This window comes from Hippopotamus amphibius, chromosome X (assembly GCF_030028045.1).
Source record: "Hippopotamus amphibius kiboko isolate mHipAmp2 chromosome X, mHipAmp2.hap2, whole genome shotgun sequence".
Lineage (NCBI taxonomy): Eukaryota > Metazoa > Chordata > Mammalia > Artiodactyla > Hippopotamidae > Hippopotamus > Hippopotamus amphibius.
Genome location: NC_080203.1, coordinates 77,317,657 through 77,344,824, shown reverse-complemented (window position 1 = coordinate 77,344,824; position 27,168 = coordinate 77,317,657). Strand labels below are relative to the sequence as shown.

The 27,168-nt window shown below is 38.1% G+C and overlaps 1 protein-coding gene and 1 non-coding gene across 2 annotated transcripts in view; one reads left to right on the top strand and one right to left on the bottom strand.

Moving 5' to 3' along the window:
• TEX11 (testis expressed 11) overlaps nt 1-27,168 on the bottom strand; it is a 338,452-nt gene that overhangs the window by 29,138 nt on the left and 282,146 nt on the right. The window contains exons 22-26 of the mRNA XM_057717635.1: nt 24,859-24,899; nt 23,543-23,629; nt 22,005-22,075; nt 19,500-19,616; nt 4,362-4,434 (exon numbers count right to left, since the gene is read on the bottom strand). Coding sequence (XP_057573618.1) covers nt 4,362-4,434; nt 19,500-19,616; nt 22,005-22,075; nt 23,543-23,629; nt 24,859-24,899 — 389 coding nt within the window. The remainder of the gene's footprint in view (nt 1-4,361; nt 4,435-19,499; nt 19,617-22,004; nt 22,076-23,542; nt 23,630-24,858; nt 24,900-27,168) is intronic.
• Nucleotides 20,103-20,231, top strand: LOC130842796 (small nucleolar RNA SNORA11). The gene has a single exon (XR_009050572.1). It is a non-coding gene; the product is annotated as a small nucleolar RNA SNORA11 (small nucleolar RNA).

The window sequence follows — 27,168 nt, the reverse complement described above, 5'->3', positions numbered from 1 at the left end:
TTACTGAAGTATAATTGCTTTACAATGTTGTGCCAGTTTCCGCTGCACAACAAAGTGAATCAGCTGTATTTATACATATATCTCCATATCCCCTCCCTCTTGAGCCTCCCTCCCATCCTCCCTATCCCACCCCTCTAGGTCATCACCAATCATCGACTTGATCTCCCTGTGTTATGCAGCAGCTTCTCACTAGCCTGCTATTTTACATTTGTTAGTGTATATATGTCAATGCTACTCTCTCACTTTGTCCCAGCTTCTCCTTTTACATTTAATGTAAGTATTCATAAGGTAGGATTTTATTATTTGTTCCCTGTATGTCTTTTCTCTGATGATAAACAATGTTGAGCATCTTTTTCAAGTGCCTGTTGGCCATATGTATGTCTTCTTTGGAAAATTTCTATTCAGGCCTTCTTCCCATTTTTTAATCAGTTTATTTGGTTTTTTGATGTTGAGTTGTATGAGCTCTTTATATATTTTGGATATTAACCCCGTATCAATCATATCATTAGCAAATATTTTCTCCCATTCAGTTGGTTGTCTTTTGGTTTTGTTGATCGTTTTCTTTGCTGTGCAAAAGCTTTTAAGTTTAACTAGGACCCATTTGCTTGTTTTTTCTTTTATTTTCTTTACTTTAAGGAGGTAGATCCAAAAAAATACTGCTACAATTTATGTCAAAGAGTGTTCTGTCTAGTGGCTGTACCAGGGTTTGGTGTGGTCACTTTTTTCTTAAGCCATTCTGAGAGGTGCGATATCTCACTGTGGTCTTTTTTTCCCCCCCTTTTTTTAAAAATTAAAAAAATTTTTTTTCAGATCTTTATTGGAGTATAATCAGTTTACAATGTTGTGTTAGTTTCTGCTGTACAACAAAGTGAATCAGCTGTATTTATACATATATCCCCATATCCCCTCCCTCCCACGACTCCCTCCCACCCTCTCTATCCCACCCCTCTAGGTCATCACCAAGCATTGAGTTGATCTCCCTGTGCTATGCAGTAGCTTCCCATTAGCTATCTATTTTACATTTGGTAGTGTATATATGTCAATGCTACTCTCTCACTTTGTCCCAGCTTCCCTCCCCATCCCCGTGTCCTCAAGCCCATTCTCTACATCTGCATCTTTATTCTTGTCCTGCCACTGGGTTCATCAGTACCATTTTTTTTTTGGATTGTATTTTATTTTATTTTATTTTTTAATTTTATTTATTTATTTATTATTTTTGGGGGGTACACCAAGTTCAATCATCTGTTTTTATACACATATCCCCGTATTCCCTCCCTTCCTTGACTCCCCCCCCTCGAGTCCCCCCCACCCTCCCCTTCCCCAGTCCTCTAAGGCATCTTCCATCCTCGAGTTGGACTCCCTTTCTTATACAACAACTTCCCACTGACTATCTGTTTTACAGTTGGTAGTATATATATGTCTGTGCTACTCTCTCGCTTCGTCTCAGCTTCCCCTTCACCCCCCGCCCCCTCCCAAACCTCGAGCTCTCCAGTCCATTCTCTGTATCTGCGTCCTTGTTCTTGTCACTGAGTTCATCAGTACCATTTTTTTAGATTCCATATATATGCGTTAGCATACGGTATTTGTTTTTCTCTTTCTGAGTTAACTTCACTCTGTATGACAGACTCTAGGTCCATGTACCTCACTACAAATAACTCAATTTCATTCCTTTTATGGCTGAGTAATATTCCATTGTATATAGGTGCCACATCTTCTTTATTCACTCATCTGTTGATGGACGTTTAGGTTGCTTCCATTTTCTGGCTTGATAATAGCCTTTCTTTAAAGCAGTTTTAGGTTCACAGCAAAATTGAGTGGAAAGTACTGAGCATTCCCATATATACCCTATCCCCCACTGCACCCAACCTTCCCCACTACTGACATCCTATACCATAGTGGTACATTTGTTACAATCAATGAATCTACAGTGACACATCATTTTTACCCAAATTCCACAGGTTACATTAGGATTTGCTCTTGGTGTTGTATATTCTATGGATTTTGACAAATGTATAATACCATGTATCCACGATTGTAGTATCATATGTAATAGTTTCACTGCCCTAAAGGTTTTCTGTGTTCTATTTATACATCCCTCCCTCCACAACTCACCCTTGGCAACCGATGATCCTTTTATTGTCTCCATAGTTTTGCCCTTTCTGGAATGTCATATAGTTGGAATCATATAATACGTGGCCCTTTCAGATTGGCTTCTTTCACTTAGTAATATGCATTTAAGTTTCCTTCAGGTCTTTTCACGGTTTAATAGCTCATTTTTTCTTAGATCTGAATAATATTCATTCTTTGGACATTCCACAGTTTATCCATTCACCAACTGAAGGACATCTTGGTTGCTTCTAAGTTTTAGCAATTGTGAATAAAGCTGATATAAAATTCATGTGCAGGTCTTTTCATGGACATAAGTTTTCAGTTTATTTGGGTAAATACTAGGGAGCACAGCTGCTGGATTGTATAGTAAGAGTATGTTTAGTTTTGTAAGAAATTGCCAAACTGTCTTTCAACGTGGCTGTACCATTTTGCATTCCTGTCAGCAATGAATGAGAATTCCTGTTGCTCTACATACTTAGCAGCATTTGGTGTTGTCAGTGTTTTAAATTTTTGCCATTCTAATAGGTTTGTAGTAGTATCTCATTGTTGTTTAAATTTTCAAGTCTCTAATGACATAGATATAGATATAGCTATAGCTATATAGATATATAGTCTAGCTGTGTTCCTAGAAAAAAGAAATTGATTTTTCAGTAGACAGCTAGCATTCTGATATGCTTTTTATTCATTTTTATTTTTAAATATATTTTTATTTATTTATTTATTTACTTATTTATTTATTTAGTTGCACTGGGTCTTTGTTGCAACAGGTAGGCTCCTTAGTTGTGGCTCACCAGCTCCTTAGTTGTGGCATGTGAACTCTTAGTTGCAGCATGCATGTGGGATCTAGTTCCCTGACCAGGGATCGAATCTGGGGCCCCTGCTTTGGGAGTGTGGAGTCTTATCCACTGTGCCACCAGGGAAGTCCCCCTGATATACTTTTTAAATAAAAGGCACTGAAGGTATGAATTTCACTCTGAGCACTGCTTTAGTAATTTAGATTCTGTTATGAGGTATTCTCATTACCATTATTTTCTAGATATTCCATAGTTACTGATTTTTAAAATGTCCAAGTGGTCAAGGGTTTTGTCTCCTGATTCCATTATTAATTTCTAGTTTTACTGCACTGTGATCAGATAATGTTGTCTGTTTTATTTCTGTGTCTTGGAATTTATTTAGGTTTTTCTTTCATTTTTTTATTCAGGTTTTTCTTGTGATCAATTTTTTAAATGTTCAAATGGCACATGAAAAGAAAATGAGTTTTCTATTCTCAAGCTATAAAGTATGTTTTCAGGCTATAGAGTATATTTCCATTAAATCTTCCATACTAAGTATGTTATTTAGGTAGTCTCTGTCCTTTCTTTTTATTGTTTTTATTCTTTTAAATGCCTGCCAAAGATTGAGAGAGGTGAATTACATTTTATGTGTTTATGTTCTTCCTTATAATTCCTATAGTTTGATATCAAAATCCATCAAAGATATCACGCATACACACACACAAAATGATAGACCAAAATTTCTAAATATTAGGAAAACAAATTCATCAGTATTTTTAAAAATAACAATACACACCATGACCAAATGGGGATTATTCCAGAAATACAACAATAATTCAATTTTAGGAAATCTATTATTATTATAATTTAATATATTAAACTTCAAAAGAGAAAAACCATATGATTATCTCTATCAAAGCTTAAAAGGCACATAATTCAATTCAAAATCTATTGGGTTTTTAAAAATTGTAACTAAAACAGAAACAGATAGACACAATATAATAAAGTCTATTTAATAACACCATCCTTAATCATGAAACAGTAGCAAGCTACTATGTAACTTCAGAAGGTTTACTACTAGTTTGACTATTTTATAACAAAATGTTAGCAGTATCTGACATTGTAATTTTGGTCTGGAAGACTCTGTACCCTACATTTAGTCAAAGTTAAATCTTGATTAAATTAGACGTCAAATCTAGTGACCTAAAAGCAATAAAATCATATTGTACAATGATGGTCCTATTTTTATACTCAATACTATACTTCAATAAAAATCAAGGTAAAAAATATTCTTACTCTAAGTAGTGTGTCAAAGAATCAAAATACAGACATACAATGGGGAAAAGCTAATTCTTAAAGAATCATTTCACTGGTTATTAAGTATTACAGTGGGACACACCTCTGGTGATAAAAGACTAGGTTATTAAGATGTGAAACCCCTTTTATAACTGTGTTACCAAACTCCCAGTCCCACCGTACCTGTTTCTTTCAGGAGATTCCAGATGTCTTTGCATTTGTGGATCTCATCAAGTGCACGACTCAGTAACATGGTCTATTTTGTAAGAAGGCAATGAGAAAATTAGTCTCAACCAAACAAAACTTCAAGCAAATAAAAATAATCTCATATTTTCATTAAAAACAGTTAAAAATAAAACTATAGAAAAATGAAAGTATAAATAGAATATTCTGGAATTTATATATAAATATTAGACCCTTTTTTAAAAAAAAAACTTTTCCTTAATGTTCCAGGAAAATGAGGATTCAATAGAAAATCTTGAGCCTTATCAATTTCTTTGAATCATCTCCCCAGCAAAACTACCATAAACGGTGAAAATTATAAAAAACAATCATGTAGTGTCTCAGGAAATTGCCCTAACGGCATATAGCAAATGTGGAAACATCTATTCCAGTAAATCTACTAAGTCTGCAGTTGTAAGTCAACTGTAGCAGTTGTAAGTCAGCTGTAGCAGTTGAGCCATGATCTGCTCATCCCCTAATCAGATCAGTGTGATGTAAGTGCACTTTAGGTGGGTGTGGCCAAGAAGATGGGGCTCACTCTACCCTCAGCTTCCAGGCTAGGGATGACCAGGAGGGGCATGCTGCCAGCACTTCTCATTCCCTTCCCCAAGATCTGTATTGCATGAGTTCTATTATAAACAAGCACAAGTGAGAAGCCTGGAGCTGTCTTCTTCTACCCGGTCCCCATACCAGGCATTGCAAATTGAGAATACTGGGTCTCAACTGCCCTCACCTCAGCTTGCTTATAAGATAGAGTTTCCATGCTGGAAGAGACAAGCCAAGAATGCTAGGGACTAGGACTTTTGCCTAGCCCCTGACTCATAGAGCTGTACTGTCACTCTGATACAAATGGGTCACTGTCCCTGCCTCTAGCTCTGAAGCAGTGGTATAGAGTTTCTGCTCAGGAGGAAAGGAAGGTCATCAGAAGAGTGAGCTTAGGTAGTCCCCCTAAGGAGACTGACTTTTATCAATTTAGGGCTTGGGGAAGTTCAAGTCTAAGGGCACTATTAAAAAAAAAACATAGAGACTTTGGTGTGGGCAGTTAAGAGGAGGCTGGTAACTCAGTGATATTGACAAGCCTAAAAATGGACCAGCTAGAAGTTTACAGAGAGAATCAGGGGACGAGAAAGCTAAGAAGATTCCCTACGCCTTCAAAGGGGCCTTACTTTAATTGGATCAGACTGTGGAGCAATTTATGCCAAAGACCATTTTCAAAAACACATGTGGTGTGCACACACACACACACACACACAGCAGTCACCTAGTAATTAGTCAAGACTTACATCTGTGTGTAATACCAATAGAAGACCATTCAGAAACTTAACAGGGAGATCACAGAAAGAGACAGTCAAAAACAACCCTGCTAAAACTACTTTCATCACTTTTCAGGGTAGGGGTTAAGGTGACTGCAAAGGCAAAGACTGTGATCTCTGAGGAGTAATATCAGAAGCTGTATATTACTATACAGCTGAGGGAAGTAGCCCGCACTGAACTAGCCCAGCCAAGTCACTAAACAAATAAACAAGAAAATATTAACAACAACAAGTCCCAGAGGGCAGAATCAGTATCCAAAGATGTTCCAATATATTATGCAAAATGCCAAGTTTTCAACAAAAAGTTGTAAGATATGCAAAGAAACAAGAAAGTATGACCCATACACAGGAATAAAGCAGGCAACAGGAACTGACTTTGGAAAAGTCCAATGTTGGAACTTAGCATACACAGATTTCAAAGTAGCTATTTTAAACATGTTAAAAAAAAAACACTAAAGGAAACCACACTTAAAGAAGGAAGGTATGATGACAATGTCAGGAAATGCAGAATCTTGAATAAAAAGGCAATGGGGGGACTTTCTTGGTGGCGCAGTGGTTAAGAATCCACCTGCCAATGCAGGGGACACGGGTTCGATACCTGGGCCGGGAAGATCCCACATGCCACAGAGCAACTAAGCCCATGCACCACAACTACTAACCCTGTGCTCTAGAGCCCATGAGCCACAACTACTGAAGCCCACGCATCTAGAGCTCATGCTCTGCAACAAGAGAATCCACTGCAATGAGAAGCCTGCGCACCACAACAAAGAGGAGCCCCTCCCACTGCAACTAGAGAAAGCCCACATTCAGCAACTAAGACCCAATGCAGCCAATAAATAAACAAATAAATAAATAAATTTTTAAAAAGGCAGTAGGATAACGTATTCAATGTGATGAAAGAAAATATCAGTCAACCAAGAGTCTAAGATCCAGCAAAACTATCTTTTAGAATTGAAAGCAAAATAAATTCCTAGATTAAAAAAAACTGAGAGAATCTTTTTGCTAGAAGAACCATTTTACAAAAATGCTAAGAGAAGTTCTTCAGGCTGAAAGCAAGTGACACCAGATAGTAATTTGAATCTAAATGAAAAAACAAAGTACACTGATAAAATTATGTAACTACAAAAGAAAGTATAAATATATATTTCTTCTTTCTTCTCTTGTTTTAAAAAACAACTGTATAAAACTATACATAGTTTTTTTTTAATACCTAATAGATATCCATAGACCATTTCACCAACCCAAGAAGAAAATTCATTCTCAAGCACACATGGCACTTTACCCAGACCATATGTTACACCACAACACAAATTTCAAATAAATTTAAAGTAACTTGAAGTCACACAAAGTATTTACTCTGTCCACAGTGTAACAAGATTAGAAATCAATAAGATAATAATAAATAATATTAAATTTGGGAAACAAATGTGGATATTAAACAATAGATTCCCAAATAAGCAATGGGTCAAAGAAGAAATCACAATGAAAATTAGAAAATATTTTGAGGTGAATAAAAGAAACAAAGAAACAAACCAATACTTATGGGATGCTACTCAAGCTATGATGCTATGGTCTGAATGTATGTCCCCAAATTCATATGTTAAAATCATACCCCAAAGGTGAAAATATTAGCAGGTGGGGCCTTTGAGAGATGCTAAAGTCATCAGGATGGAGCCCTCATACATGAGATTTGTGCTTTTTATAGGAGGTTCCAAAGAGATCCTTGGCCCTTTCCACCATGTGATGACACAATAAAAAGGTGTCAGCTATGAAGGAGGAAGAGAGTCCTCCCCAGAGAATACAACCATGCTGGCACCTTGATTTTGGACTTTCAGCATTCAGAACTGTGAGAAATAAATTTCTGTTGTTTATAACCTACCCAGTCTATTGCAATTTGTTATAGCAGCTTGAATGGACTAAGACAGAAAATTGGTACCGATTGGTGGGGTGCTGCTGTAACAAATACCTAAAAATATGGAAGCAGCTTTGGAACTGGGTAATGGGTAGAGTCTGGAAGAGTTTGGAGGTGAATGCTAGAAAGTCTACATTGCTGTGAATAGATTGTTAAGGGAAATTCTCTTGAGGACCAAGAAAAGAGAAGAGGAGAGCTGTACAGAAAGCCTCAATCTTCTTAGAGAATATCCACATGGTTGTGAACTGAATGTTGGTAGAAATATGGACAGTAAATGTCATTCTGATGAGGTCTCAGATGGAAATGAGGAACATGAAATGAGGAACGTTGGAAACTAGAGGAAAGGTCATCCTTGTTATAAAGTGGCAAAGAGCTTGGCTGAATTGTGTTTGTGTTCCCAGTGTTTTATAGAAGGTCGTACTTGTGAGCGATGAAACTGATATTTGGCTAAAGAAGTTTCTAAGCAAAGTGATGAAGAGTGCCTTGGTTTCTCTGGAATGCGTATAGTAAAATGTGAGAAGGGCCCACCTAGCTCATTTCCTGGGCTGTGCTCCTCAAATTCCTGTGCCGTGTTCCTCAGCCACTCCAAGTGCAGCATGGGCTGCTGTGGTTGCCCCTCCAGAAGGCACAGGTAGCAAACCTCTGGAAGGCCTCAGCTTGGTGTTTTCTCCCTGGTATGCAGAATGCAAGAGCTGGGGGCACTGCTGCCTTCTCCTAAATTTCAAAAGATGCCCCAGAGACCCTCAAGCCGGAGGCAAAGAACCTCCGTAGGGGAGAGGCCACTGCAGAAAGCCTTCACTAGGGCAACGCCCAGCAGAGACTTCTACCCCAGACCAGTAGAACTACCTTGTGAGATTCCAGCCTAACTTGTGAGAACTGCAGCATGTACTACACCTGGCAGAGCCATGCAGGTGGGGTCTAGAGGCTTGGGGGCCCAACTGCAGCCTCAGTGGGTTCAAAATGTGGGGCACCAAGACAAAGAGGATTGTTTTAAGCTTTGGGGTTTAATATTGTTTTCCCCATTAGGTTTTGGGCTTACTTTTGTAAGCAGCTCTTTGTAGGAAACTGCCCTCAGCAGGAAAATCCTTTTCCTGTCAATTTAGCAAAGCTACACTGTAACTAACTTTGGAATCAGACATCCTCATGCCCTACTCATCTTTGACCCAAGCACACCTTTCAAACCTTTTGATCACACAATACCTTGCCTAACTTGTTGGTTTGTTCCTTAGATCAAAGAAATAGAAATGAAAGACAAGTAATTAACAACCGGGCATATACCCTGAGAAAACCATAATCCAAAAAGAAAAATGTACCATAATGTTCATTGCAGCACTATTTACAATAGCCAGGACATGGAATGTCCATCAACAGATGAATGGGTAAAGAAGATGTGGCACATATATACAATGGAATATTACTCAGCCATAAAAAAGAATGAAATTGAGTTATTTGTAATGAGGTGGATGGACCTAGAGACTGTCATACAGAGCAAAGGAAGCCAGAAAGAGAAAAACAAATACCATATGCTAACTCATATATATTGGAATCTAAAAAAATGGTACTGATGAACCCAGTGACAGGGCAAGAATAAAGATGCAGATGTAGAGAGCAGACTTGAGGACACGGGGTGAGGGTGGGGCTAAGGGGAAGCTGGGACGAAGTGAGAGAGTAGCACTGACATATATACACTACCAAATGTAAAACAGATAGCTCGTGGGAAGTTCCTGCATAACATAGGGAGATCAACTCGATGATGGGTGATGACTTAGAGGGCCAGGATAGGGAGGGTGGGAGGGAGTCGTGGGAGGGAGGGGATATGGGAATATATGTATAAATACAGCTGGTTCACTGTGGTGTACCTCAAAAACTGGCACAACAGTGTAAAGCAATTATATTCCAATAAAGAGATTTAAAAAAAAAATGAAGATGAAGAAGAAGACCAGATCTCTTCCCTAGCTTCCCCTTCAGTAACAAATTGTCTTGTTCTAGGGAAAAGATGCGGTTCCTTGATAAATTACAATTACTATATATATATATATTTTTATTTTTATTTTTTTCTTCATTACGCAGGTTTATTTGGGGAGGTGAGCGATGGGGGGCTGTCATGGCTGAGAGGAGGCTTGATCTATTGGCAGCCGTACTTTGAAGCCCCCGTCAAGGTTGCGGTTCTACAGATCAGAGCGAGGCGGATGGCAGTCCCCCCGTGTAAGCCGGGGCGGGGGGGCGGTGGTGGAGGTTCCAGTCCTGGGGCTTGGGGAGCCCTCCCTGGTAGGATCAGGTGCGGGCGGAGCCTTTGAACTCTGCACTGCTGCCCACTCCATCTCCTTGTGCCATCCAGTCCGTTTTTATTGAGCACCTACTATGCGGGGGTCACCAGCCCAGGCTCCGAGGATGCAACGATGGACACCAAGGACAGAGGCCTTGTAATATGTCTTGGGCAGGGTACTGGAGTGACGCCCCACCGTGTGCAGTGGCCAGCAGGCAGGTCAAGATGGCGGTCTCCACTCACACAGATTGGCGTCCTAAGTCCACGCTCTGAGCCCATGCTTTACCCACGGGCCGTGCAGCCAATGGCCAGGGAGGGGTACTATATATATTTTAAAGCATCCTTCACTTCCCCCAACTCATGCTCAGGAGGCTAGACACAATGTTGATAGGATTATGCCGTCTATCTATATTGCTTCATAATATACTTATTTCTAAATACTTCAGTTGATGAGGATTTAGAGAACAAGGAACAGATGTAAATAACAGAATCCAACAAATCTTCATTAGAGAAACAGAGCACCAGTCTAACTCATAGCGGCCCGACTCAGATGGGGAAAGGCAGAAGTACATCTTCAATTATCTAAATAGATATCCTTTCAAAAGCAAAGAAGATTATAGAAGGGTTACCAGGTTAGAGAGTTCTTAGGAAACATAAGTGTGTGTGAGAGAAAGAACACAGGGAAAAAAAGAACAGTGTTAGAAACAAACAAAATAATTAAGGACTGTACTTAAGAGTTTGGGAAATTCCCCTCATATCAATTTGATCTCTGTTCGCTGAGATACAAAATTTAACAAAGTCAGGACTACCAACTTAAGAGGAAAAACTTTTAAAAAGTTAAAACCCACTATGCAAAAACAAGGTGTTACTATTTTTTCAGTAAAGCAAAAGACCTTATTGAGAATACCACTGAAACAGAACACGACCCTGTAGGGCCCTCCTGGGGAATAAAAGCCTTTCATCCCCCATTTCTTGCTTGTAGAAAAAAGGCTTTCAGCCTTCTAGACCTTCCCTGAGTTCCAAAGGGCAGATTCAAACAGTCAGAATTAGGAGAGTGAGGGAATGCAGAAAGAAAACAATAGTGAAGGATGGGGCCTGTTGCTGGTTCTTCCTTGGGGGATGTGCATAACACTTTGATATATATATCTGAGTTCTACAGTAACTAAGGCCCCCACCCAGGTTGAGGATGATAACCTTAGGCTGAGCACAAGCATGTTGACCCAGACTGGTTGGAACCAGAAGGCTGATGATTGAGATTCCTGGAATACCATCCTGTTACCTCACCACCAACCTATCAGAGGAGGATTACACACTCTACAGTGCCTCCCCCCCTCCCCCGCCCCCAATTTTGCCTATAAAAATTTCTTCCCTGAAACCCACTGTGGAGTCTGGGTCTTTTGAACACCAGCCACCCTTTCTCCTTGCATGACCCTTGCAATAAGCCTTTCTCTGCTCCAAACTCTTGACATTTTGGTTTGTTTGGCCTCACTGTGTATGGAGCACATGAACTTGAGTTTGACAACACCCTTATTTGTTAAGAAGCAAAGTGGTTGTTTTGGTTTTGCTCTGAGGCTCATAGATTTTTTTTCATCTTCTTTTACAATGGAAAGGTTTCTAAAAAGAAGCCCCTGAACTCCTCAGGACAAGGACTTTATCTTCCTTATCCCCAGCACCTAGCAGAGTGCTTGGTACTCAGATGTTTTGGGGTTGAACTCAACAAAAGAAGAGAAAGGAAAGAAAATATGTTGGCAGAGATCTAGTAGGAGTTTGTTCCAGATGTGAAGAATCATAAAAGAACAGATTAACAGAAGGAAGAGAATAAGCAGCAGGAAGGATTTTGTACCAGCTGGAAAGAAAAGAAGCTGGCAAGTATGGGAAACTGGGAGATTTTCTTTGCCTAGGTAGGAGAAAAAAAGCAGAGGGATCTAGAACATAAAATCATACAAAAATGCTAGTGGTCCAACTTGGTGACAACTTTCTTACCTTGAAAGAAGGAAGGTAAAGAACTAAAGACAAACCAATGAGTACTCTGGTATATGGGAGAGCAAGATGTTGATGTTGGTATCTCCTAAAAGGGGTAAGGTTTAAACTGAGAGTGGAATTCAGGCAAAAGTAGGAATTCTGTCTTCTTGTTGTTAAAATTGTGATGATGATAAAATACTTAAGAAGGTGGGCCAAAGAAAGAAAGTGCAATTGTGTGATGAAAAACAAGCCAACTAAATAATTTCAGATGGCTATCAAGGCTGTGGAAGTAAATGAGTGCTTTAAGGAAGAGAATGTGTGAAAGGGAAGCAGAAATAGAGAAAACACACATATGGATCACACGTGATCACAGGGAGATGATGAAGATAAAGAATATTTAAAAATAGATTTGATAAGAATGGTCCATGGCAAGGGGCATTTTAAAAGAAGAGGCCAGGGGGAGAAGAAGATGGTGGCGAAGCAGAGGGACGTGGAATGCATCCCTCTCCACAGATGCATTGGGAATGCACCGAAGGACACAATAATTCCCACAGAGAACCAGCTGAACACCAGCAGACGGCCTCGGACACCAGAAAGGACCGCAAGGATCCCGACATAACCGGTAGGGAGGCACCTACGACGGCTCAAAGAGGGTGAAGCGGCGGAGCTGTGGCAGACGGGAGGGAGTGAGAAACACATGGAGGGTCCGCACCGTAGCTCAGCGTTCCCAGACTGAGACGGCGATTCACAGCTGAACAGCGGGTCTGGGAGCAGGAGCGTGGGAACCAGAGAGCTGGTTCAGGGTGAGAAAAACTGTTGCCAGTAAGGTGACGGACCGAGAGGACAGGAGGGAAGAGGTCCATGGCGAGGAGTGCCTGCCCCTGAGAGCTGCCCGGCCATGATGGCGGCTGGATGCTGCAGGCTCATGGGCGGGGTGGGAGGAGCCACAGGCATAGCCTCTCTCTCTCTTTCAGCACCTCTGCAACAGGCAGTGGAGAGACGTCCTGTGGGCCACCTAAGGCACTCAAGGATAACAAGTACCCTCAGGGACTCGGGCGGGGCTAGCTTAAAACCCCTTGGAACTCCGGCAGCAGGGAGGCTGCCGAGAAGAAAAAAAAAAAAAACCCGAGAGAGGCCCAACTCTGAGACTTTCTGTTTACACTTGAGCCACCAGCGTCCCTCTGCAACAGGCACCTCCAAGCCCGACTGAAACAACAGTGCGCCACTGCTCACTCACACCCAGGGAAAGGAGCCACTATTGTACCCTCTCCCTCCCCACACACCGACGCTTACAGACGAACAATAAAGGAAGCTCTGCTGGTCACAGAATAATGCAAAAAACCCAAGGCGAGTAGAAGGACACTTACAGCTGAGACTCTAAGGCAATAGAAATATTAGTATCAATCCTGTTGAACTGGTCCAATCTGGGATCAGTTCTGGTTTTTTTTTTCTTTCCTTTATTAATTACGATCTTAGTCTTAAGGTATCTACAAGTTTTATAACAATTTTTTTTTAATTTTTTTTTCAGAATTTATAACATTTATTTTTTTTTTAAATTTATTACTTTTTTTTGGGCTACAACTATAACATAATTTTTTAATGCTATTTTTTATTCTATTTTTATTTTTTTTGGCTTTTTATATACTTCTATTTCTAGCTAAGTTTTTGGTAGTACGGACAATATATCTCTCATACTTTCCTTTCATCCCTATCTTTTATACATTTCTATTCCTTTCTATTTTCATATTTCCAATCACACTAAGCTCTTCTGTTCCCCTTTCTTCCATCCATTATTAGTTTATTTTATCTTAACATACTTATAAGCAACACTATCGGTCTGCTCAGACTCCTTGCTCTATTCTCCAGATGACACACCGCCTTGGTATTTACTATTAGGTTTTTGTCTTTATCTTAGTTCTTAGTACAATTGTCTAATTTCATTCTGAGAATCTCCATTCTGTCTGGTGGTACTCTAGCTCTTTTCTATAACTGATCCTAGCTTACAAAATCTGGATTAGTGTTTGTATGTGTAAGGTGTTATTTGTTTGTTTGTTTGTTTTTGCTTTTGATTCTGTTTTGTTCTGTTTTGGTTGTGAATTTCTGTTGGGTTTCTCTTTGAATATCTGACAGCATACTGGGGTTCTTCTGTCAGGTCTTTCCAGAGCCTTATGTCCTAATGGATTCAGTATTTGTGTGTCTTATACATGTATGTGTTTCCTAGACTTAGTATTTGTTTAATCCAACACTTGGACATTAGTCTGAGGCTTGGACAGTCTTCTATAAAACCTCTATCGCCAGGACAAGCAACCCCAAAAGTTTGGACAACCATGAGGAAACAAAGAAACACCATGCAGGCAAAGGAGCAGGAAAAAAACCCACAAGACCAAATAAATGAGAAGGAAATAGGAAAAATGCCTGAAAAAGAATTCAGAGTAATGATAGTAAAAATGATACAAAATCTCGATAACAAAATAGAGAAAGAACAAGAAACAGTTCATAAGAACTCAGAAAAACAAACTGCAATGGATAACAAAATAACTGAAATTAAAAATACTCTAGATGCTATAACCAGCAGAATGACTGAGGCAGAAGAACGAATAAGTGAGTTGGAAGATAGAATGGGGGAAATAAATGCCACAGAGCAGGAAAAAGAAAAAAGATTAAAAAGAATAGAAGACAGTCTCAGGGACCTCAGTGATAACATTAAGCGTACCAACATTCGAATTATAGGCATTCCAGAAGAAGAAGAAAAAAAGAAAGGGTCTGAGAAAATATTTGAAGAGGTTATAGTGGAAAACTTCCCCAATATGGGAAAGGAAATAATTAACTAAGTCCAAGAAGCACAGAGAGTCCCATACAGAATAAACCCAAGGAGAAATACACCAAGGCACATATTAATCAAACTAACGACAATTCAACACAAAGAAAAAATATTAAAAGCATCAAGAGAAAAGCAACAAATAACATATAAGGGAAAACCCATCAGGATAACAGCTGACCTTTCTACAGAAACTCTGCATGCCAGAAGGGAATGGCAGGATATACTGAAAGACCTGAAAGAGAGAAATCTACAGCCAAGAATACTCTACCCAGCAAGAATCTCATTCAGATTTGAGGGAGAAATCAAAAGCTTTACAGACAAGCAAAAGTTAAGAGAATTCAGCACCACCAAACCAGCCTTACAACAAGTGCTAAAGGAACTTCTCTAAGTAGGACACACAAGAAAAGGAAAACACCTACAAATACAAACCCAAAACAATTAAGAAAATGGTAATTGGAACACACATGTCAATAATCACTTTAAATGTAAATGGATTAAATGCTCCAACCAAAAGACACAGACTGGCTGAATGGATACAAAAACAAGACCCTTTTATATGCTGCCTACAAGAAACCCACCTCAGACCAAGGGATACATATAGACTGAAAGTAAAGGGATGGAAAAAGATATTCCATGCAAATGGAAGTCAAAAGAAAGCTGGAGTAGCAATACTCATATCAGACAAATTAGACCTGAAAGTAAAGACTATTAAAAGAGACAAGGAAGGACACTCCATAATGATCAAGGGATCCATTCAAGAAGAACATATCACAATGGTAAATATCTATGCACCCAACATAGGAGCACCTCAATACATAAGGCAAATGCTAACAGCCATAAAAGGGGACATCGACAGTCACACAATAATAGTGGGAGACTTGAACACGCCACTTACATCAATGGACAGATCATCCAAACAGAAAATAAATAAAGACACACAAGCTTTAAATGACACATTAGACCACCTCGACTTAATTGATATTTCTAGGACATTCCATCCAAAAACGACAGAATACACTTTCTTCTCAAGTGCACAGGGAACATTTTCCAGGAAAGATCACATCTTGGGTCACAAATCAAACCATAGCAAATTCAAGAAAACTGAAATCATATCAAGCATCTTCTCAGACCACAATGCCATGAGACTAGATATCAATTACAGGAAAAAAACTGCAAAAAATACAAACACATGGAGGCTAAACAATTCACTCTTAAACAACCAAGAAATCACTAAAGAAATCAAAGAGGAAATCAAAAAATATCTAGAAACAAATGACAATGAAAACACAACAACCCAAAACCTATGGGACGCAGCAAAAGCAGTTCTAAGAGGGAAGTTTATAGCAATACAGTCCTATCTTAAGAAACAAGAAAATTATCGAATAAACAACCTAACCTTACACCTCAAACAATTAGAAAAAGAAGAACAAAGAAACCCCAAAGTGAGCAGAAGGAAAGAAATCATAAAGATCAGATCAGAAATAAATGAAAAAGAAAGGAAGGAAGCAATAGCAAAAATTAATAAAACTAAAAGTTGGTTCTTTGAGAAGATTAACAAAATTGATAAACCATTAGCCAGACTCATCAAGAAAAAAAGGGAGAAGATGCAAATCAACAGAATTAGAAATGAAAAAGGAGAAGTAACAACGGACACCTCAGAAATACAAAAGATCATAAGAGACTACTACAAGCAACTATATGCCAATAAATTGGATAACCTGGAAGAAATGGATACATTCTTAGAAAAATACAATCTTCCAAGACTGAACCAGGAACAAATAGAAACTATGAACAGACCAATCACAAGTACGGAAATTGAGGCAGTGATTAAAAATCTCCCAACACACAAAAGCCCAGGACCAGATGGATTCACGGGTGAATTCCATCAAACATTTCGAGAAGAGTTAACACCTATCCTTCTCAAACTCTTCCAAAATATTGCAGAAGGTGGAACACTTCCAAACTCATTCTACGAGGCCACCATCACCCTGATACCAAAACCAGGCAAAGATGTCACAAAAAAAGAAAATTACAGACCAATATCACTGATGAATATAGATGCAAAAATTTTCAACAAAATACTAGCTAACAGACTCCAACAGCACATTAAAAAAATCATACACCATGATCAAGTGGGGTTTATCCCTGGGATGCAAGGATTCTTCAATATACGCAAATCAATCAACATGATATATCACATCAACAAATTGAAGGATAAAAACCATATGATCATCTCAATAGATGCAGAAAAAGCTTTTGACAAAGTTCAACATCCATTTATGATAAAAGCTCTCCAGAAAATGGGCATAGAAGGAAATTACCTCAACATAATAAAAGCCATATATGAGAAACCAAAAGCCAACATCGTTCTAAATGGGGAAAAGCTGAAAGAATTCCCTCTAAGAACAGGAGCAAGACAAGGGTGTCCACTCTCACCATTATTATTCAACATAGTTTTGAAAGTGTTAGCCACAGCAATCAGAGAAGAAAAAGAAATAAAAGGAATACAAATTGGAAAAGAAGAAGTAAAATTGTCACTCTTTGCAGATGACATGATATTATATATAGAAAACCCTGAAGACTCGACCAGAAAACTGCTAGCACTAATTGATGAGTTTAGTAAAGTAGCAGCATACAAAATTAATGCACAGAAATCTCTTGCATTCCTATACACTAACAACGGAAGAGCAGAAAGAGAAATTAAGGAAACTCTCCCATTCACCATTGCAACAAAAAGAATAAAATACCTAGGAATAAACCTGCCTAAGGAGGCAAAAGACCTGTATGCAGAAAACTTTAAGACACTGATGAAGGAAATCAAAGACGACACAAACAGATGGAGGGACATACCATGTTCCTGGATTGGAAGAATCAACATCGTGAAAATGACTGTACTACCCAAAGCAATTTACAGATTCAATGCAATCCCGATCAAATGACCAATGGCATTTTTCACAGAACTAGAACAAGAAATCTTACAATTTGTATGGAAACGCAAAAGACCCCGAATAGCCAAAGCAATCTTGAGAAGGAAAAATGGAGTTGGTGGAATCAGGCTTCCTGACTTCAAACTATACTACAAGGCCATAGTGATCAAGACAGTATGGTACTGGCACAAAAATAGAAAGGAAGATCAATGGAATAGAATAGAGAACTCAGAAGTAAGCCCAAACACATATGGGCACCTTATCTTTGACAAAGGAGGCACGAATATACAATGGACAAAAGACAGCCTCTTCAATAAGTGGTGCTGGGAAAATTGGACAGCAACATATAAAAGAATGAAATGAGAACACTTCCTAACACCATACACAAAAATAAACTCCAAATGGATTAAAGACCTACATGTAAGGCCAGACACTATAAAACTCCTCGAGGAAAACATAGGCAGAACACTCTATGACATCCATCAAAGCAAGATCCTTTTTGACCCACCTCCTAGAATCATGGAAATAAAATCAAGAATAAATGAATGGGACCTCATGAAACTTAAAAGCTTTTGCACAGCGAAAGAAACCATAAACAAGACTAAAAGGCAACCCTCAGAATGGGAAAAAATAGTTGCTTATGAAACAACGGACAAAGGATTAACCTCCACAATATACAAGCAGCTCATGCAGCTTAATATCAAAAAAGCAAATAACCCAATCCACAAATGGGCGGAAGACCTAAATAGACACTTCTCCAAAGAAGACATACAGATGGCCAACAAACACATGAAAAGATGCTCAACATCACTCAGCATCAGAGAAATGCAAGTCAAAGCCACAATGAGGTATCACCTCACACCGGTCAGAATGGCCATCATCACAAAATCTGGAAACCACAAATGTTGGAGAGGGTGTGGAGAAAAGGGAACTCTCCTGCACTGTTGGTGGGAATGTAAGTTGGTACAGCCACTATGCAAAACAATTTGGAGGTTCCTTAAAAAACTGAAAATAGAACTACCATATGATCCAGTAATCCCACTACTGGGCATATACCCAAAGAAAACCATAATCCCAAAAGAAACATGTACCATAATGTTTATTGCAGCACTATTTACAATAGCCAGGACATGGAAGCAACCTAAATGCCCATCAACAAATGAATGGGTAAAGAAGATGTGGCATATATACACAATGGAATATTACTCAGCTATAAAAAGGGATGAGATGGAGCTACATGTAATGAGGTGGATAGACCTACAGTCTGTCATATAGAGTGAAGTAAGTCAGAAAGAGAAAGACAAATATTGTATGTAACTCACATATACGGAATCTAAAAATGGTACTGATGAACTCAGTGACAAGAACAAGGACGCAGGTGCAGAGAATGGACTGGAGAACTCGAGGTTTGGGGGGGGCGGGGGGGTGAAAGGGAAGCTGAGACGAAGCAAGAGAGTAGCACAGACATATATATACTACCAACTGTAAAACAGATAGCCAGTGGGACGTTGTTGTATAACAAAGGGAGTCCAACTCGAGGATGGAAGATGCCTTAGAGGACTGGGAAGGGGAGGGTGGGGGGGACTCAAAGGAGGGTGGGGGGGAGTCGAGGGAGGGAGGGAATGCGGGGATATGTGTATAAAAACGGATGACTGAGCTTGGTGTACCCCCAGAAAAATAATAAATAAATAAAATTAAAAAAAAAAAAAAAAAGAGGCCCAGCCAAATGTGACCTTTCCTTAGGAAGGAATTAGCCATTACAAATCTTTGAAATCAAGATGTTGCTAGAATGGAGAAAATGATTCTTTAAGGAGAATCAAAAAGAACTGCATCGGGGAAGGCAAACATACCAAACAACACACTGAATGCTTGTGTTTTCTTTGAAGGCTGCACATTACCTGTTGCAAAGTTGTTGAAGCTTTTCTCCCTTGCTCTAGATCACCTGCAGCTGCCATAAGTAAACATGTTTTCTGTGCAATCAGAATTACTTGATCAGAAGGACAAAACTGGGACAGCTGATAAGAAATAACCAGAACATCAATGAATAGTGAGAATTCTGCCAGGTGAACACAAACAATCAGAATGAAAATCAGCAACATCCTGTCTGAATGACAAAATTCAGCTGGAAAAGCACATCTCACCTTAAAAATCATATAGACTATAACACTGATTTACAGTTTTAATTTTATATTACTTTCCATTGTTTTTTAGCACCTTTGTAGAGATTAAAAAGCTTCATTTCTTCACAATTTTCGTATCTTTCCCAGTGACAAATACTGTCATTTGGCCCTGTACTTCTATCTAGTGATTTACTTCTTGGTTTACGTTGTAATTTCTAAGTGATTTTCCCCCTGGCAAATAGATTTCCCCTTTGCATTGAATAGAGCTGAAATTAGTACCGATATTGTTCATGGTTGAAAGGGACAATGTCAAATCTCGACAGGCATTAGGCATAACTTCATCATTAAGCCTTGTCCTTCAGCTTTAGAAAAAACTCCCATGGGGTGTACGCAGAGCAGGGGGCCTGAAGAAATGGCTCCTCTGTTTACAACACACCCAACAGGAATCTGAGTTCATTGTGAAAAGGGGCACAAACTTGTGGCCTTCCTATGAACAAATATCCAACACATGTCCCCTGCAGTTGCAGGTGGCTGCTGGGTAGGACCAGTGGGACAGGGTTCAATATTGGAAGAAATGCTACAGTATTTAGTGGGGAAGTTTGCCACCTAGGGCTGGTGAGGTCCACATGAGTGGGCCATGAGTGGTCTTACGGACATAAAGACTTTGAACCTCTCTCTTCAAGGAAAAAGAAAAAGAAAAATAGATTCCAACTATATGCCATTCTGGAAAAGGCAAAGCTATGGAGACAATAAAAAGGTCAATGGTCGACAGGAGTTTGGTGGGAGAGGGGAGATGAATACACAGAGTACAGAAGTTTTTATGAGTAGTGAAATACTTTGTATGACATTATAATGATGGATGTCATTATACTTTTGTTCAAACTCACAGAACATGCAACATTACTCACTTCAATAAAGTTGAACCCTAAGATGAACTGTGGACTTTGGTATTACAATGTGTCAATGCAGTTCATCCTTGGTTAAAAAAAAAAAAAAAAGGTACCACTCTTGATAATGGCTACGCATGTGTCAGGAGAGGGTACATGGGGAATTTCTGTACCTGCCTGTCGATTTTGGTGTAAGCCTAAAACTGCTTAAAAAAAAAAAAAGTCTCAAAAAAAAAAAAGAATTAACACTCAGGGTAGACATTTTTGGCAAAACTTGTTTCACTTATATATGTATATATATTATATATGTGTGTGTGTTTGCTGGACCGTGATGTAAAAGGTATTTTTTAGATCAAAAGAGTTTGCAGGTCACTGTAGTTAAGTTATACTGGCAAATAAAAGCACAAATTAACCTCAAAAAACAAAAACCAAAACCTCTCAGCTTTGTACTACAATAAAACTCTAGGCTACTTAGGATTCTAACATGGAATCCTACTAGTGTTATCACAAATGTCAAAACTAAAACTAATTTATTTCACCTAATTAAAATGGCAATTATACCTAAGCTTTCAAACATTGTTTCTTAATGTCCCCAAATATTTATTGATCATAATCATCACCATCATTTAACTAATAGCATTTCAAGACACCCAATCTCTCTATACCTCAGCTAACTTGTATATGAGATGAGGGAGTTATGCTGGTTTACTTCTATAGTTCTTTCCAGTTCTAACACATTAAATCTATCTCATCATATTAGTCTGCATACTCCTGAATGTGTATGAGGGGTATTCTTTACCACCTCTCCTTTCATCCTCTCATCAATACCTGTTCCTCTTTCTGGCATTTAACCTCTACCTTGGAGGCTAACGACTATTTGAAAATGCTTATAATTGCAAAACAAGTTCACAAATTCTTACACACAGAACCTGCTCTCGAAAAAATTATAAAGTAGGTCCAAGCTTCTTAGCATCTTTTTAACCTTCTGTTGTCCCCAGATACCTATTCTATATTCCTATAGACTTATACCCATAGCCCTTCCTAATGTTTTGGTAATTGACAACCTCTTAGATTATGACTGTCTTAAAGATAGTCATATTTTGATATATGACTCTGAGAGACTGAAATTCCTTCAAAGATAAAGGAATTAGTCTCTTATGGTAGAACTTTAGGCTCCATGATGGTTGTGATATTTTAGTATGGGGAGACCTGCCTCATGTTCTCATATTATACCCTGCAGAGATCAAATTCTCCTTAGGTCATTCCTGCTTAAACATATATTGAAAGTTCCTAGATTAAAAGCCAACCTCACTTTATACTTAGTCCTTGACTACAGCCATAGTGGTCATATCCTTGTTGTGGTCCATACCTGAGATACTTGCTAGAAGAGACTTACCTTATAAGAAAGTATGAAAAACTCTCTCATTGTCACTGGGTTTTTGCAAGATTGCACAGCCAAGTTCCAAGCTGAATGTCAACATGAAATAACATAATTATGAAAATTTACTGTTTAATCTGTAACATTATAACCTCCACTACATACATCTTTAATATTAACATACTAATGAGGGGTTTCTCGGGGTTTAAAAAAAGCTAACTTTAGGTTTTTAGAGAAATTTTTTCCAGGCAAATTTAGAGACTTCTATCACTTTCAATCTTTAATTCTAGGACAATGGCCAATGGAGATAGTGTTGAATATTTTTTTAATTGGAGACATACAATAAATTCTTAGTTGACACAAATCCATCTAAAAATGAGGATCACAATGAGGAGTGCACCAACTTCAGCTGGTGAAAGAAAGTTAAAATTCAGCAAAGAGTGGGTACACTAGAATCAAGGGTTGACGAAAACTGATGGAAAGATTCACATCTTTCACAGAGCAGAGGTAGCCCCCATTAGGCAACATTCAGCATGATCTTGGAAAATCAAAATTAAAATTCAGTAAACAAGTATTGGAAAATAAGTTTTCAAACTTCCAAAAGGTCAAAGTCATTAAACCTTCCTATAGTTTAAATGTTTGTTATTTTCCATTATTTGCATAAGCTTCCTAGAAGCCAGACTGCTGTATTTATTCCCTTTTCTCCTATATTAGAGCCCTAGTAAACCCCACAAAGCAGAAAAAGGTCCATGTAGGACCAGTTTACTTTGTGATATTGATACTTAATTGCTTTTGCTTACTTATCACTGTAGTAACTACCTCCACAATTTTGTAAACATTGTTATTGAAATACAACCTACATAAATGACACAACTCATAATTGTACAGCTTGATGAATTTTCACAAAGTATATATATACATGTAACCAATCCAGATCAAGGAAGATCTGATTCATTACCAGAAACCGAGAAGCAATCTCATTCACCCTCTTCAAGTATGACTCCCTTCAAGGGTTACCACTATCCTGAGTTCTAACACCGTAAATTAGTTTTGCCTGTTTTCTTTGTTTGTTTTGGTTTGGTTTTTTTTTTTACTATATATAAATGGAACCATGCAGTATATACTCAACATCTGGATTCTTTTGCCCAACAGTATTTCTGTGAGATTCATTCATAGTTGTTGCATGTAGTTTATTTTTCATGAATCACATTTAGAGATAAATTGAGCATTCTAGACCAAGTTTAGGAGTATAACCTTGGGGACCTGCAGTTCTAATTCATCATTGTATTCTTAGATCCATTTCTATAGAAAAGGAAGAAAACTAATATTTAGTGAGTACATAGTATGCCCCAGGTACATACACTGTTTTCTTTTAAAACCCTTAATAACCCTTTGAAGTATGTATAATTGCCCTCATTTTTATCAATAGTGAAACTGAGATTAAGCAAGTTATCCTTGTACCCATAGCTACAAATGAAAGAGCCAGAATTTGAATTCACGCCTGTGTGATTCTACCACTCCACAATGTTTCCCATAGCCACAGAATTTCCTTTTACCTATTTTTCGAAACCATTGAGCTTCATTAGTCCTTGAGTCTGAAGTCGAGGCTTCTCCACCAATATACTGAGCAAGTTTCAGGAGTGCTGTACCAAACAGGAAAATCTGACATTGAGGTCTTTTACTTTATACTCTAGCACAGTTGTTAATCCTGCTTTAAAAAGTCAAACATGAGCTTGAATTTAGAAAGTTCTTTTTTATGTGTGTGCATGGGTGCATACCAAAAGTAATTAAAATGACAAAAAGCATTACCAAGCTCCAAGGAACTGTTAACTCAGACTCTGGGGAACAAACACATCTTTGGAGAGATTTTTAATTTTAATTAGAGCAATCATTCACCACCGGAGGTAGAAAGATATGATTTACGTGTAAAGAAACAAAGAGTAGGAATATTCATTTAAAACACTTAAATGGAGATTGAGGATTGGAAGAGTATTGATAAGTTGGCATATTTACTGAGCTCCTACAGCAAGCACAGTACAGAACCAGAATGTGCTGTCATCATCAGAAAGCATTTAGTACATACTCATGTGCCCTTCTCTCTGAGAGATAAGAATGCCAACAGAAAACTTTCTCTTTTGAAAAGCTGTGGTTTCTAAACCACTTTGCTACATTTAACGCTCTGTTGACAAGTATTTGAAGTATAAAATTGAACTATTGCAACAAATGGAATAGAATTTCTAAGGTATGGAGTTTTTGGTGTGTTTTTGACATAAGGAAATAGGTACATGGACAGTAGAAATTGGAAGACCTATTAAGCAAAAGGGACACCAAGAAAGAAAGCATGGAGTTGCAAAAAGGAATGCAATGTATCTAGGAAGTTAGCTGAATGAAGTGGACAGGGAGGAACTATTAGTAGATCGAGGGGATGACACAGACTTGGATAGATAGAGGGACAGCCTCAAAGTAACAGAGTAAACCATCTGAATTTGATTCATAGAACATGAAAATTAGCAGGATTCAGAATATTTTTATTTGTTTTGATCCTTTTTCACCTGCTCAATTTCTAGGTTAGGACCAAGTGGCAACAGACATGGAAGGGAAGGAGGGAGGGAGGGAGGGAGGAAGGAAGGAAGGAAGGAAGGGAAATGTCTTTTAAAAAAACTGGAATGAAAACAGAGCAGAAATCACATTTGGAGATGAATGCTAATGATGACAAACTTTTCTCTGCTTGTGACAGGTATACTGCTGTGACAAATGTTAGTAAAAGCATGAAGCTTAACTCAGAAATGAAGCCCGAGTCAGTGTGCTCAATGTAGTTGGTGAATAGAGGATAGAGGCAAGATGGAGTGAAAATAACCAAGGAGATATTTACCTGTATTCAAGCAAGTCAACAGTCTATCCATTTCTTTCTTCCTAAGAAATAAAGAAAAGAGTATTTTCCTACTGTTCCAAAGCTTTACTACAGAAAAGTATCAAAAAGAGACACTATTTGTACCTGGGAGCTACTCGAAGAAAATGCAAAATTGTGAAATTTGTTGTTCAAGGCTCCAACCTATCATTTCAACACTGTTTTTCCCCATTATAGGATACTGTTCCTCATCTCCAATGTCCTCCCTCATATTTTCTCTCTCTTCCCCTTCTACACCTACTCTCAAAGCAAAGGATTTCAATGTCTGATAAGGTTTTATATTACAGGGTCATAGAATATGAGAGCAGGTAGTGATCTCTGTGATTTTGAAGCTTCGGGGTTTTTTTGAAGAGGGGGAACTGGAACCTGTGTTTCAAATAAAATTTTATAAAAGTCTAATATACAAGAAGTGACGAAAGTGTAGCTACTCTGGTTGAACCAGTGGTGGGTGGAGGCCTAGAGCCTCAGCTTCCTGGAAGTCCCTGAGTCAGTGCCACAGAATTTCCAGGTTTCTAAGGAATATAGTTTAAAAACCACTTATCCATACCCTTCATTTTACAGATGGGAAAACAGATCTGGAAATGGGGGATGACTTGTCTAAGGTCATGCAATGACAATGTCAAGACTACTATTACCCAGGTCTCTTGACCCCTTGTTAAGCTTCTTTAGGGAGTATATAAGTTTTAATAGAGAAAAACATCCCATTATGCTTAAACAGAGAATTGAATATGGAAGTATTGGCAAGCTCAAACAAGGAAGTTTATAGTAAGTAGGGCAGACTGGCCTTGTCAGGAGAATGTCTAATATTATACAATATAGACTGTGCTTCAGGAAAAGCAGCAGCTTTCTTAGGGATAAATATTAGACATCTGCTTTATATAAAGTAACTTCTAACAGTAAATTTTATTAATCTGAATTTCAGCTAAGCTAAAGTTGACTTCTTCACTATTTAATTCAGTGACTATATGAAATAATCTACGGAAGGTCCATTAATGCAAATAAACAGTACAAATAAGAATAAGGACATGGAAAGGGATGTACAGTCTATCTGCAAGACAAACTGCTTTCAAAAATTTTAGCACACAAATTGTTAATACTTAGGTAGATACTGTAATTGAAAACCATAAGATTTTTAGAAGAGGACAGAACTTTAGAATTTTCCAGTTCGTCTTCTTTTATTTAATACGTGAAGAAAATAAAGCTTAGAGAAGTTAAATAAATTGTTATTTTCTAAGGTAAACCAGAAGTTAGTGAAGTAGCTGAAACTAGAACTCAATTCTCTGACCCTTGCCATTGAATTAGCTTTTTTTTTTCTTTTATAGGTTAGTGTAATCTATTTGTTAAATCAGGTCCTGACCTCTACCTGAAAACACTGCTAATAGGTGTTCTTTATTACTATATTTACTTGAGAACAATAAAGGTGTATTTTTAAAATATTCTGTAATAGTCCTAAGCCTTCGAGGAGCTCTTAGAATCTATGAGCTATCAAGGTTTAGTCTCTGAGTTTCTTATTTTATTTTCTGACTTTTTATTGTTGAAAATTTCAAACAGATGAACAATTTCCCATGTATCCATGGCCCAGCTTCAATAATTATTAACTCCTCATCAGTCTTATTTCAACGATACCTCCACCTACCCCCCTCCTCTCCCATATTATTTTTAAGCAAATTCCAGACATCTCACCATTTCATCCATAAATATTTTAGGATGTGTCTATATGATACAAGGATTCTTTTAAAAGCATAACTATACTACCATTATATGCCTAAAAGTTAATATTTTCTTAATATCATCAAATATTTGGTCATTATTCAAATTCCCAATTACCTCAATATGTTTTTGTTTTTGTTTTTTTAGTTAGTTTGAGTGCCCTTCAAATGGATTCATAGAGCCTGTAAAGAAGGGGCAAAACTTACCATATATGTCTGGGTAAACTTTGTATTATGAAAAAAGTTATGTCATCAATCTAATATTATCTCAGTCATAGAGAGTTCCCAAAGAACTTAGCTGAAAAAATATATTGCCTCCAGGTACAAATATACAAAGCAAAACTGAAATAGTGATACATTATTACACAGTTTTTGTACAAGAAGAGAAAACAGAGATGGGTGATATTTCTCTGAAAGTTATCTCTAGTCAAGACCTTGAATAGAGTTTTCTTTTACATCATTAGGAGGAAGTGAATTTTGTGAATGAACGATGGGTGACCCAATTCTTCCACGAATTGTTAAGTTCTTTACATCTTATGCCATAGAAACCATGAGGAGAAAGATA